Here is a 13,102-nt window from a genome sequence, read left to right on the forward strand (position 1 = left end):
AATCGGAATAAGATTCGTTCAGAATTGCGTTCCTATCTTGTGGGGTGATTTTCCGAATTAGCAAAATGCTATTTCACAATGATTTGTAGAATTTTGAGTTATCTTTCCAATACCGCTAGAATCAGCTAAATAGGATATTTGAGTTGAAAGTTATGATCAAAATACCGAGACATGTGCAGAATCCAAATTTGAATCCAATCCGATTTTGACTTCAATTTGAGAAATTTCGATTTAATCCTTTCCTTTATTTGGTTAAACTTAAACAAATCTTCTAGGTCTTCCCAATTTGCCCTTTAAGCTTGGAACTTTTCCAGAAATGCTTTCTTTTCTTCCATGACCTATAAAACAAAGAAAATACAAAAAGGAAATAAAATAGCACAAACTAACAAAACTAAGAAATTAACAAATATAAGTTAAGGGCTAAAGTATGAATATTTTGGCACTTAACAACTTGTATGCTAATTTTAGAACTGCCGGTCACCGGGGGATACTACTAAAGGACATGCTTTGGAATGCTGCCTTATCTTATACTCAAACTGATTTCCATAATGTGATGGAAGAGATGAAGAAAGTAAGTGAGCTTGCATACAATTATCTTGCAAAGATTGATCCCAGTACTTGGTGTAGGGGATGGTTCAACACCATGGCGAAGTCTGATCTGGTACACAACAACTGCGCTGAGTGTTTCAACTCATGGATCTTAAAGTACCATCACTTGATAATACTGGTCAATGTTGGAAGGGATTAGGAATAAATTGATGAGGAGGTATGTCAGGAAAAGGGAGTTGATTTCTGCAATGGAGGGTAGTTTAGGGCCAAAAATATTGGCCAAGTTGGAGAAGGAAGAGGATGGTGCCAGCCATTGTTGGTGCACATATGTTGGCGATGGCATTTTTTTGGTCGAATGTATTGGCAAACGATTTGCAATCAGTGTGGGGGGCAGAACATGTGGGTGTAGGAAATGAGATGTCACTGGTATACTATGTAGTCATGCCATAACAGCCATCTTATACCATGGTGGCAATCCAAAGACTATCTTAGTGACTACTATAGCAAGGAGAAGTACATGAAGACATATCAACCCATTATCTATCACGTTCCCAGTGAAGAGCAATGGCCTAGGAGCAATTAACCTATTATTGAACCACTAAAGACAAAGGTAGCTCTTGGGAGACATAGAAAGGTAAGAATTAGAGGGGTTGAGGAGCCGAAAAATCCCAACATAATGAATAAGGGAGCAAAGAAGAACCAGTGTGGGCAATATAAGAAATGGGGTCACAACAAGAGAACGTGCCCTGTAAGGCAGAGGCAAGATGAAAGAAGAGAACAAGTACAAAGTATTATAGATCCACTGCAGGAATTGATTGGAATCTTAATATGGTAAGTTGGAACTTATTCCTTGTTAATGTTTTGTTAAATTGTGTTAATTTCATTCTTTTAAACTTAGTCCTTCATTGTTAATCTTTTATTATGTTATTTTGTAGTTGGATGACTCATCCAATGTCGCATCAGTCAGTGGAAGTAAAAGACAAAGGGGAGGTAAATCAACCAATACTGGAAGAAAAAGTCAGAGAGGAGGTAAAACAACCAATGTTTGTACTGGACATGATACAACCGAATCAAGTAGTGTAAGCCAGATTGCACAACCTCTGCTCACCAACCAAATGCACAACCAAGTGCCCAAACTGAAATTCCTACTTGCCAATCCAATATAAGTCCTGTTTGTTTATTGGTTGTGCTGATTTTGAATTGATAAGAATAACAAAAAGTCTCATGATTTTTTTTTTTTTTTTTTTAAATCTGCAGGTAGTTCTTGCTGTTAGCACTAGGAGCCATAAAATATTGGAGTTAGGCACAAGATCAAGAGTTGCTCCCCAACCAAGTGCACAACCTTTTGCCCCAACTGAACTTCCCACATCCCAACCAAGTGCCCCAACTGAACTCGTACTAGCCAATCCAATGTAAGGCATTGTTATTTATTGTATGTGATGATTTTGAATTGACTATCTAACATATGATTTTCATGATTTTATTTAAAATCTGCAAGCAGGTCTTGTAGAAGAACAAATTTTTGGGGTTCGCCACAAGATTAAGATCTACTGGTGATTTGAGGGCAAATGCCGGCAGTGTTAGGGAGCCTAACCATAAGGGCAAGCTAGTGATCGATATCATGGGTGATCCTATTGGACCACAAAAAATTCTAAGAGGTGGACCACTATGCTCTTGGGGACTTCCTCGGGCAGGTGGTACTATCTTTGGGGTTGCCTCCGTGATTTTGAGATACTCAAATCCCAAACGGCAGCAAGTGACACAAATCCACCTCGTTTTGAAGGAAATGCAAAGACAAAGGACAAGAGGAAGGGGAAAAGGAAGCAAAAAATATGGCAACCATGAATGTTTGTGACAATAAATTGTTTTGTGACTTAATGAATATTATGTAATTATTTTGTGATATGAAGACAGTTAAATGTTATGTAATTATTTTGTAACTCCTATGTTATTGTAATATTTTGTGTTCACAATATTAGCCAATGTGATGGCTTTTTGGATGGATGGTAATTGTGGATGATGGTAAATGTCAATGGTTTTTTTAATTTGATTTTTATTTTGATGGTTATTTTATAGTAATCACATGCATTATTGGTGCACATTTGGATTGACGTTAATGTATGTAAGTTACAAGTCTTACACAAAATAGTAAGTAAATTACTTGTCTGACACAAAAATAGTGGGCAACACCACAACATCACTAAATACATTGTAAGAGTTTTCATTACACATTTCACTCAAGATACATTGTAATAGTTTTCATTACAAATTTCATTACATGCTCGAGGCAACATCAACCTTGAGTAATATCTATTAGACACGGGATAAAACATCAATACAGCAAGAAGAATCAGTCAACATGCGAAGGCAAACCGGTACTTCATCTCCTTTGCATGAAATTTGTTATTTTGCATTTGTAATTGCATTTCAAAATTAACATATGCAACCTCCATTTTGGACTTATATTCAGCAAGTTCAATCTTGCATTTCAAAATTCCATTCGAGATGGTTGTGCCAATCTGTGCACATTTAGTCTTCAAATTCTCGTGCCACTCAATCAATTTTGACACCACTCGCTTACCATGCTGACAAATATCCATATCCACCCATTTTAAAAAGCCACATCCATGGTTGTTTATGTTCTACATAATCACATGAACATAAATAAGATCAAACACAACTATTCCAGGATTGTAAAACACTATTATTTGTGGATTAACTACATCAAACTCATTCAACAATGCTCCTAAAATTTCAAAGTGCTTCCTAAAGTTTCAAAATGAATCAAAATAGATCACAACAGAGAACCAAATCAAAATGTTTCCTAAAATTTCATGAACAAATTACGCAGTAGCACCAAACTCAGCTATCATGAACATTTTTCTAAATCCTAAATTATGCAGGAACACCATACTCAACTAAGTAGGAGCACTTAAAATTTCATGAAAAAAAAAATGTGGCTTTGTCTTACACAAAGCTACATTTCTCATTAACAAAATACCCAACCGAACCAAAATTCCCAAATTAGATACGCATACCCAATTCTAAGAATAGCAAACTAAACTAGATTAGATGCAATATAGATTATCCAACACATAATTGTGGCTGCACACATCCACATAAAACAAAATTAACAGCAATATACACCCATTAAAGATCCAATAGTGAACAAAACATCATACCAACAATCCCAGCCATGCATCATTACACAAAATGTCTTTGGCTTGTTAACAAATATTCTATATCAACTATAACTCAATACTAGACCTACATCAAGCTACCTAACAGAATTTTAACAGAGAGAACAAAACAAAGACCCCACCAAAGCATCACTATACCCAGCTCAAAAAATACATCATCCAAAAAAATCTCAAACAAAACACTCAGTTCAACACTATATCTAGCAACCCAGAAAAATACCCAGCTAAGCACTATACCCAACCGAATCAAAATACCCAAATCAAATAAAATAGCCCACCAACACAGTTGCGAGAAAAAAATTAGGAAAATTGCTAGGTTGTGAGAAAAAAAGTAAAAAAAATTTACCACATAATTTCCACATGTATAAAACCTTTTACCGAAATTAGGTAGCGTGAATGCTGTTAAGATACATGATCTCCTCCCACATTTGAACACTGGATTGTTGGTTCCTGCTCTTGTGTCGCTAACTTCACTGACTTCGCTGTCTGATTGATCCATAGTGGGTATCAAATAGGTATGACGAAGCAGAAAAAGAATGATGAAATGGTTAGCCCGAAGAAGAAGAAGAAAGACGAAATGGGTATGTGGGTATGCAGGATAAGAAGAAGCAGGATGAAATGGGTATATGAAGAAGAAGAAATGGGTTTCGATTTTCATAGCAAAGAAGAAAGACACGTGGTTTGTCCAAATGAGTTCAGGGGTAAAATGGGCTTTTAGTTAAAATTTCCTCACATGCGTGGCACATGCAAAGAGGTATGTTAGGATTTTACAGAAAATCCTAACTATAAAATCCTAACGGAATAAGGAAAGTGGAAGTAAATTAAATTTGGATACACCAAAGTGAAAGACTTTGAATATTGGGGATGTTTGCAAAAGGCGCGTAACTTCATGGGATAAGTGAAATTACCCTTATTTATATCGGCCAACGGTCACAAACAAAAATTGAAATTACAATTACTATTTTACCCCCATCAATGGAACAAACTCGGAGAACCGTGTTATACCGGCAATGGTCACAAACCCATTTTGAAATCATAATTACGGTGCAGCAGGTGCTCACCGTGTTTGGCGCTAACGGTCGAAATAAGGGCACATGCGTGGGTTTTCACTCGCTTTGCTACAACAGTCAGAAACCCAATTTGAAATAATAGCATATTTACTAATTTACCACCGATTCTTACCGCCTTTTGCCACCAACGTCCCAGTCAGAGTATACACCCCCAATTGTCACAAACTCAATTTGAAATAACTATTTGCCCTCCATTTTGTTAAATATTACCTTCCAAGGTTGTGGCTGTGAATTGCACTTTCATTATTTTGAGAATTGGTATTTGTTTGTCTGGCAATTGGGATCGCTGCACTGCCTTAGATCAGACCCCCATCCCATTGTCTGCGACTAAAAGGAAATGCCCTCCAACTGTTTGTGAAAGGTTATCACTGAAGAAAGGTTCCTCGCATCCCCTGTAGATGAGTTATATTCTTCTCTTTATAACATAGGACAAAGTTTTCCTTCAAACTGGGTTGGAGTAATTTCCTTCAATCTCGTTTATAAAAGTGACATGTGTTCATTTTTTTAATAACATGTGAGGTGCACATAAGTTTTTAATAAAATTTATTTCAACGGTCCCTGCTATTAAAAAAACATGTGCATCTTACATGTTCATGGACACATGTCACTTTTATAGACTAGATTAAAGAAAATTCTTCCAACCCAGTTTGGATGAAAACTTTGTTCTATAACATGTACATAGACAATCATTAACTTTTACTCAGAAAAGTAATAATTTGACTCGTGTGCCGGTTGACCTTTATTTGATTCTCATGCATGACCGACATATTATATTTGTTTCTTTTAGAGATTTTAACTGGAAACATATGCTTTGATCTTATGCTTTACAGCACACGACAGCTCTCGTAATACCTTCTTGCGTGCTTCAATTTGGGGAGACATATATGTAGGTTATAAGTTTGTTGGTCTAAGTTTCGTGTTCTAGCTTGAGAAGGCTATTTGTTCATCTTTTACAATCGTTCTGTCAATTGAAGAGCATGAATTTCAAAATAATTTTCAACCAGAATGTTCATTCCTCGTTAAGTACATTACTGTGAGCCTTTATGGTCCTCCTAGACCTAGTATCTTTTTTGGTATTACTGTGTGCCTTTATGCTCCTCCTAGTCCTAGACCTTTTCTGTTATTATCAATCCTGTTGCCATTTTTTATTATGGAATGACAATTATAAATTTTCAATTATTCAGATGAAAGCATCTTTCTATCATTAGTTTCTATAATTTGGAAGGTGGACAGCCATATGAAGGTCGTTATGTGATAGTTTAAAACCTTACGTGCATGTTATGTGACTGAAAATGGTGGACCATCTAATTATAAATGTTTAGAAAAAAGTACTCGATTGATAAAAGAAATTGAAAGTGTTTTTAAATGTCCAAAAAACCTAAATATATATAACACATGTTTTTTAGTAACTATATATGCACTAAGTATTGATGGAATCCTTTATTATGAAATGGAATCAGAAATTAGATTTCAATTTCCATCATTCCAATATATGCAATTAAATACACTTTTCTCTTGTTAACTTGAGTTATCAAATCATCATCCGAGCATGATTGAAATATAATTTTTAAAATACTAAATCAAACTTAAAAAACTTTTGAATTGAAAGAAGGATGCTCGACAAGAAAAACCACTCAAATCATATTCTTAAAAACAAATAAATTATAAATTTATTTATTTTTTTGGATTCTCCAAGCATGGCTAAGAACTAGAGGAATAAGTGAGGGTGGTATTGTTTGATGAGGAGATTGTACAAATGAAGCATTGAGATACTTGCTTTGTTGATCACACGACAAGTAGAGGAAAACACAAAATACCACCTACCGATTGAGCAGATGGAATGTTCTAATTAGGAAGATACACTATATGCAGAACATGCTGGTCTTCTCACCTTCTCCTTTCTATGTTACTTTAGTGGCTCGGGCTTTTGTCGAGCAAAACCTGGCTGCATGATGTATAATTGATGATGTGTGGTCCGAACATGAACACAAACCAGAAACATGGACATGCAAGCTGCATTAGTTGCAGAAGAAAGAAACTCATATGCATACATATAATATATCCTATGCATGCGTGTGTAGTTGTATATATATGTGCGTGCATGTATGTATACATAGAAAGAGGAAACATGTAGCGAGAAGGAATATAATGATCACAGCACCTGAAGAAGCATGGAGGGAGCCGCTGCAGGTTCAGAAATTACATGGCTTCTAGTTTTTCTTCCATTTAATGTAGCAACTGAGGGGCTGTTAGCTGTTGTTATGTCCCAAAAGCTTCTTTTTTTAGCTGTAGGGATTGGTGACCGGAAACGGTGACTAGGGCTCTTCAACTCACCAGTGCTTGGCTCCTTTGGCCGCAAGCTAGCCCTCGTGACGACTCTTTTCACTCCTGATGATTGCTTTTCACTCTTCTGTGAGAGCTCACGAATCAAATCATCCTTTTGCTTTAGATGCAAAGTATGATCTTTTTTCATTTTCTCAATTTCTGTCTCCAAAGCCTTTACAGTCTGCCGAAGCTCTCTGACTTCTTCCTCTGCCCCCTTTTTCTTGGATTCTGGTGTAAAACAATTCCCAGCTAAGAAAGAGGCTCTGGGTTTTCGTTTCTCATTTGGTTGGGCAGTAGTAGTAGTGGGAGGAGTCAACAGAGAAGAAGTAACTGAAGAAGGGGTTGGAGAGGCATGTGCAGCCAAGGATTGTGCTTGAATGTTCAGTAGTTTATGTTGTTGGCGTACCATCTGTACTCGCAAGTCACGGTTCTCTTTCTGCAATTCAAGTAAAAGCTTGGCCTTGTCAGTTTCAGATTCAGGCACTTGCTGTTGCAATTCTTCACTTGCCTCACATGCCTGCAAGTCATGTGCAGATAGATAACAACGAAAAAATTGTTAAATATCATCTTGAAGACTAATCTATAATCTGTTAGCCATGAATAATTGGCACAACATTTATAAATAATTAGATAAAACTGTATAATTAACATGTAATCTCTAAGAGCACTAGCAGCAGATGCTCTATATGTCATTCTCTTCCTTATGTTTACGAAAAATTTCAAAAATACCACAAAAACCTATTCACATCAGATATCCTACATTTAACTAACCCTTAAGCTACAGTGTTTTTCTACACATTGTTTTAATATAAACATTTTTCTTTCCTCTCTCTTCTTTCATTTTTTGTCTTTAATTGGGGATTGTGTTGGAATTTTTTGAAAAAAGTGAGGGTAGGTAGGGAACTTTTATTTAGTAAAGAAATAATATTTTAATGGTATAGGGAAAAATAAGTGAATGTATTATGAAATATATTTTTATATAAAAGCAAAAAATAGTTTTGCACCCTAAACTTAAGAAAAATCAAAAGGAAGCTGATTCTAGTGCTCTTAAAGCTAAAATGTAAACAAAGGAAGCATTGCTTAGAACTTAGAACACTTGTGTAAAAGAGTGTGAAGATAAGAGGATGAACCTTTGTCCGGATCTCTTTGGCTCTATCAGCCCAATGAAGGGTGTTTTGGGTTTCACCAAATGAGAGATTGCTTGGGCTGATGTTGGCAATCATTACAGTATTACAAGCACCACCTAGTGAGTCCTTGAGAAGTTGGGTGAGCTTTGAATTCCGGAATGGTATATGTTTCTTGCCCTCCGCAAGGGCGTTGATGCAACTGCTCAGTGCAAGGAGTGATCGATTTATGTTGGCTCCCTCCAGAGATCTAAGTGTCCTTTGATCTGTAGCAAGGGCTCTCTCTGACCCAGCAAGATCAATCAGTGACAACTTGCCTACTCTCTTCACAACATTCATGCCAACATCCTTAACTCGGTATTCAACCACAACCTGGAAAACAAATCATATATATACATGGAAAACAAATCACAAACTTGACAAGTTGAACAACCTAGCAGGCCTTATCTCTCTCTAAGTACCTGCAGAATAGCATGGGAGCGCGAAGAAGTTTCATTGGCACGAGTTGGTTCGGTGGTTCGGTTTCGGTTTCCTTGTTGAAGCATTGCCATCACCTGGAACAACCCAAATAAAAGCAATTAAAGAGTAATCTTAGTCACCATCTAATCAGTTGTCTAAACTTCCAAATGTTCTTGAACAAGAGGGAGGACTATTACTTCATCTGTAGAATAAGCTCTGTATTGTGTGAGACCTGCTGCCACCATCCCCTATGAAAAGATTTGAACAATCAACTTTCTATACATATATCACTTAAATATTTATGATTCAACATTTGATATATGAAGTTGTTTGATATATGCAACATTTGATATATGCCTATAATCCAACATTTGATATATGCAATTGTTTCCAAAGTATATAACAAGTTACCAGAAATTGTATAAGTTTTGCTTGATACATTTTATAAATTAGGACCCTTAAATTATAGTGCGTTTTGTTCACCCTTCGAACTTTCAATTTGATGCAATTTAATTACTCCATCCATCAATTTTTGCCATTTAAACCCCTAAAAAGACAAAATTACCCTTCGATTTTTTTTTTTTTAAAAAAAAAAAAGAAAAAGAAAAAGAAAAGAAAGGAGTCATAAGGTGGCCCAACCGTGGGTCACCTTGTGATTTTATTTTTTATTTTTTTAATTTTTAATTTGAAATTTTATAAAAAAAATCAGGAATATAATGGTCATTGTATCACTTTTAACGTTTAAAAATTAACAGAGAGATTTAAATTGACTGCAATTGAAAGTTGAGGGGTTCAAATTGAGAGTTTTTAAACTTTGGAAGAGTTTCTCAAAACGCGTGGTAGTTCAGGAGTTTAGGGTGAAGTTTTCCTTATAAATTAAATGTTATTCCAACATTTGAAAAGTAAGTTTTTCACATAAATGTATGCAATAAAATCTGTAATTTTGTACAAACATAAGGCATCAGAAAGAAATTTGCAGTTTGGAAATCATTTCAAAGTCTACAATTTACAAAAAAAAAAGCACAGGACACATGATTCTTAATAGCAATGGAAATTCATTTGAATATACCACCTGTTTATCTTCTCTAAGGACCAGAGGCCTTCCAGGGGAGAGCAAGTCCCGTACGGTTTCATTATAGACCTCAAGATAGGAAAGATGAACAGTGTGGTTCCCATCAGAGCTCCTTTGCCTTATCTTATTGAAGAGATCCTTAATTGCCAAAACCATCACTCCAGGATTCTCCACCGTACCTAGCATTGTATATGTTTTCCCAGCTCCGGTGGCACCATAGCAGAATACTGACCCATTCCTTCCCTGCAGGACAGCTTCCACAAGATCCGCTATTCTGAAAATCAAACGGGAAAAATGAGCTATCTTTGTATTTCTGTTTTGTTGCTGAGAAAATGTAGAAAAAAGGAAAGAAACTTATTGATTATATTATTCAACACTCTTGACCTCAGGAAACAAAACCCTAAAATTTACTAGGTCTAAAGTACCGTTAGCTTTGTTGGGAAAAATGAGCTATTTTTGTATTTCTGTTTGGTTGCTGAGAAAATGTAGAAAAAAGGAAAGAAACTTATTGATTATATTATTCAACACTCTTGACCTCAGGAAACAAAACCCTAAAATTTACTAGGTCTAAAGTACCGTTAGGTTTGTTGGGTCGAATTTTCCAATTCCTTTAAACATATACAATCTAAGATTCATTTTCATTTCCCTTTTCTTTCTCTCTCATTTTCTCAGCTATTGAACAAATATGAACAACTTAAACACCTAGATTGTTTTAGAGTTTCAACAAACAATCAAAGGAATCTTTAAAAGGGAAAAATAGCAAGCAGCATTCTCAGGAATGATCTAAAATTTTCAATGAATATAAATATAGAAAAACAATTAGGAAAGCTCATAACTTCACAGACTCACGTAGTCGAATAAACCTCCTGCTGAGTAGCGTTGTCCGGAAACGAAGCATTGAAAGTAAAATGTCGCCCACGAAGCCTCTTGAGCCTCAGATAATCATTCTCATTCGCAAATTCCGTCAGATAAAGGTCCCGTCGATTCACAATTTTGACGCAGCATCTTGAACCAGCTTCCTTTTCCTTCTTGGCCATGGGCCTGACCCTCACAAACACAAGAATCCGACTCCCACCCGTGCCGGGCTTCTCCGAAACTTTCTCCAATTCTTGCACATTCTTGCTCACGCCAATGCCCGCTAATGCCCCCATCGACAGCTTCCGTGCCACCGTGGTTGAAACCGTTGCCTTTCTTGGGCATGAAAACCCGACAATTCGATCCGACCCCGCCACCACATTCTCCTTGGCGTCATCGATCGGCGGCCGAGGCAGAACATAAGTTTTTGTGATTGTAGAATTAGGCAATTTGGGCATTGCGTTCTCTCTCATGACATTGTTTCGCTTCGATTCCTTGTCTTCTTCTTCTTTTTCTTCCTTACCGATGAGCTCGACGATTGGGTGGGTCGTAAACCGGTGCTCTTCGGGCGGCCTCAAAGACTGGCTCTTGAGCGCTGCAGAGGCTTGCTTTTGCTGCTCATACAAGAGGGTCAACGCTTTCATCTTCTCTCTGAGGCCATGGTGTGGATTTCTCAGAGGAAGATTCACGTGGGTGTCTTCTTGATTAGCTCTCGGCCTGGTTCGCTGCTCTGAGTTTGGCTCATTTTGCCCCTGTTTTGTGATCTGAGACCTTGTTGACACAGGCATTCTATGAGGTTTTTCCCACTATCCAAACATTCCCGGAAGGTTTTCTCGCTGACCCAGTTGGTAAAACTGCCCGAAATGCCAGAAAGTTCAAAACTTTTCCCTGAAAGAAACCCAAGAGCCTTCTGGGAAAATCAATAGGAAGGTGTTCTATGAGGCTTTTTCCACTATCCAAACATTCCTGGAATGTTTTCTCGCTGACCCAGTTGGTAAAACTGCTCGAAATGCCAGAAAGTTCAAAACTCTTCCCGAAAAGAAACCCAAGGGCCTTCTGGGAAAATCAATAGGAAGAAGCAAAAACAGCAGAGCAGAGAAGCTTGTTGGAAATGGAAAGAGGGGGAAGTGGCGGGGTGGTAGCGTTATGATTTTGAAAAACTTTTTGAATGAATTGTTCGTAACGGTCAAAATGTTGTCAGATCCAAACGGCTAGCTGTTGAGAACTGTGGGGTCTAGTTGGAAAATTTCTTATTCCACGGCAAACTCTCTCCCTTTTCTAATTAGAAATTAAAGGGAGAATCTTTTTCAAAGTGAAAGAAGGATGGGTATATACTATGGTGGAGCTCAGTTGCATGAGCACAATAATGTGTACTACAATTTCACACCGTTGATGAGGTGTCACCGTACCTGATCTGTCACCTATGGACCTATGGTATCGAGGAATTAAAAGTAGTTTTCGAAAGTTCAGAAAAAGTCATACATCTATCGGTTATAAGTGGTTTATTAAATAACTTGTAAACCAAATGGATGGTCTAGATCAAGGATTACTTTTCTCATGTTACCATATAAGTTGGACTACAAACAAATAGTTTTACGGGACATGAGTTTTGTTTTTCAACTTTCCCTCAAAAGAAGCATCACTATTTAAATTAGTATTTTCTTTTTTGAATCTATTGATTTACCCTCCAAAACATCTTTGAAAGTTCATCAACTTTGAAGTCTAGATCTACGTGCACACTCCTTGATATGGTACTGAAAATTACCATTAAATATTATATGAATTATTATTATATTTTAGATTTAATAGTAATTTAGAATCGTATCCTCTCCATTTGGAGAAGAGTCGGCTCATGGTTAAAATCTTTTTAAAAACATATAGGGTAAAAAAATGGCCACGTTAATTAATGGAATCTACAAGAAATAGAGAGGAAATGTTCAACTTTAACCTCAAATCCCCCTTTTTTTTTTTTTTTTTTTTAGCTTAAATCCCTTCTTTCATTCAAACCCATATTCACCTCCCACACTTTTTCAGCTAATTGACTTGGGTCTATTCAAGTATATCAACTACTATATATATATATATATATATATATATATATATATTTTCCATCTTGTGGCCTCACATCCCCATATTTCCTGAATCTTTGTTCTTGAAGCTTTTATTTGGGCCTTGTTAAATTGACCAAACTGGTCAAAGAGGAATGCACCACCTGATGTTGTCAGAAAATGATCATCTCTCTTTCAAATCTTCTCTATTTTTTTTATTATTATTTAGTGTATTTTGAAGGATAGTGCATGCACTACCGTCATTAAAACTTCTACCTTTCAAAATGCACTAAATTGAAGGAATTTGAAATAGAGAGGATCATTTTCCAATGTTGTAGATCATCAACTTAATTACTAAGTAAAAATTTGAGTGAAGCCTTTTACACTACTAAAAATTAAA

The 13,102-nt window shown here is 36.5% G+C and overlaps 1 protein-coding gene across 1 annotated transcript; it reads right to left on the bottom strand.

Moving 5' to 3' along the window:
- Positions 1-6,461: 6,461 nt before the first annotated feature.
- Positions 6,462-11,781, bottom strand: LOC132184417 (kinesin-like protein KIN-8A). Its single transcript, XM_059598044.1, has 7 exons — positions 10,649-11,781; positions 9,800-10,073; positions 8,925-8,975; positions 8,730-8,822; positions 8,275-8,640; positions 6,981-7,661; positions 6,462-6,764 (listed from the first exon to the last, which is right to left on the bottom strand). Exons 1-7 carry the CDS (start codon positions 11,440-11,442, stop codon positions 6,726-6,728), a joined length of 2,298 nt encoding a protein of 765 aa, XP_059454027.1. The 5' UTR covers positions 11,443-11,781; the 3' UTR covers positions 6,462-6,725.
- Between the last annotated feature and the right edge of the window lie 1,321 nt (positions 11,782-13,102).

This window comes from Corylus avellana, chromosome ca6, assembly GCF_901000735.1.
Source record: "Corylus avellana chromosome ca6, CavTom2PMs-1.0".
In the NCBI taxonomy this organism is placed as follows: Eukaryota; Viridiplantae; Streptophyta; class Magnoliopsida; order Fagales; family Betulaceae; genus Corylus; species Corylus avellana.

Coding starts and splice junctions, on each gene's coding strand:
- LOC132184417 (XM_059598044.1), bottom strand. CDS start 11,442: ATGCCTGTGTCAACAAGGTCTCAGATCACAAAACAGGGGCAAAATGAG. Junction 10,074..10,648: donor CAGGAGGTTTATTCGACTAC/GTGAGTCTGTGA, acceptor TTTGATTTTCAG/AATAGCGGATCTTGTGGAAG. Junction 8,976..9,799: donor TCCTTAGAGAAGATAAACAG/GTGGTATATTCA, acceptor ATCTTTTCATAG/GGGATGGTGGCAGCAGGTCT.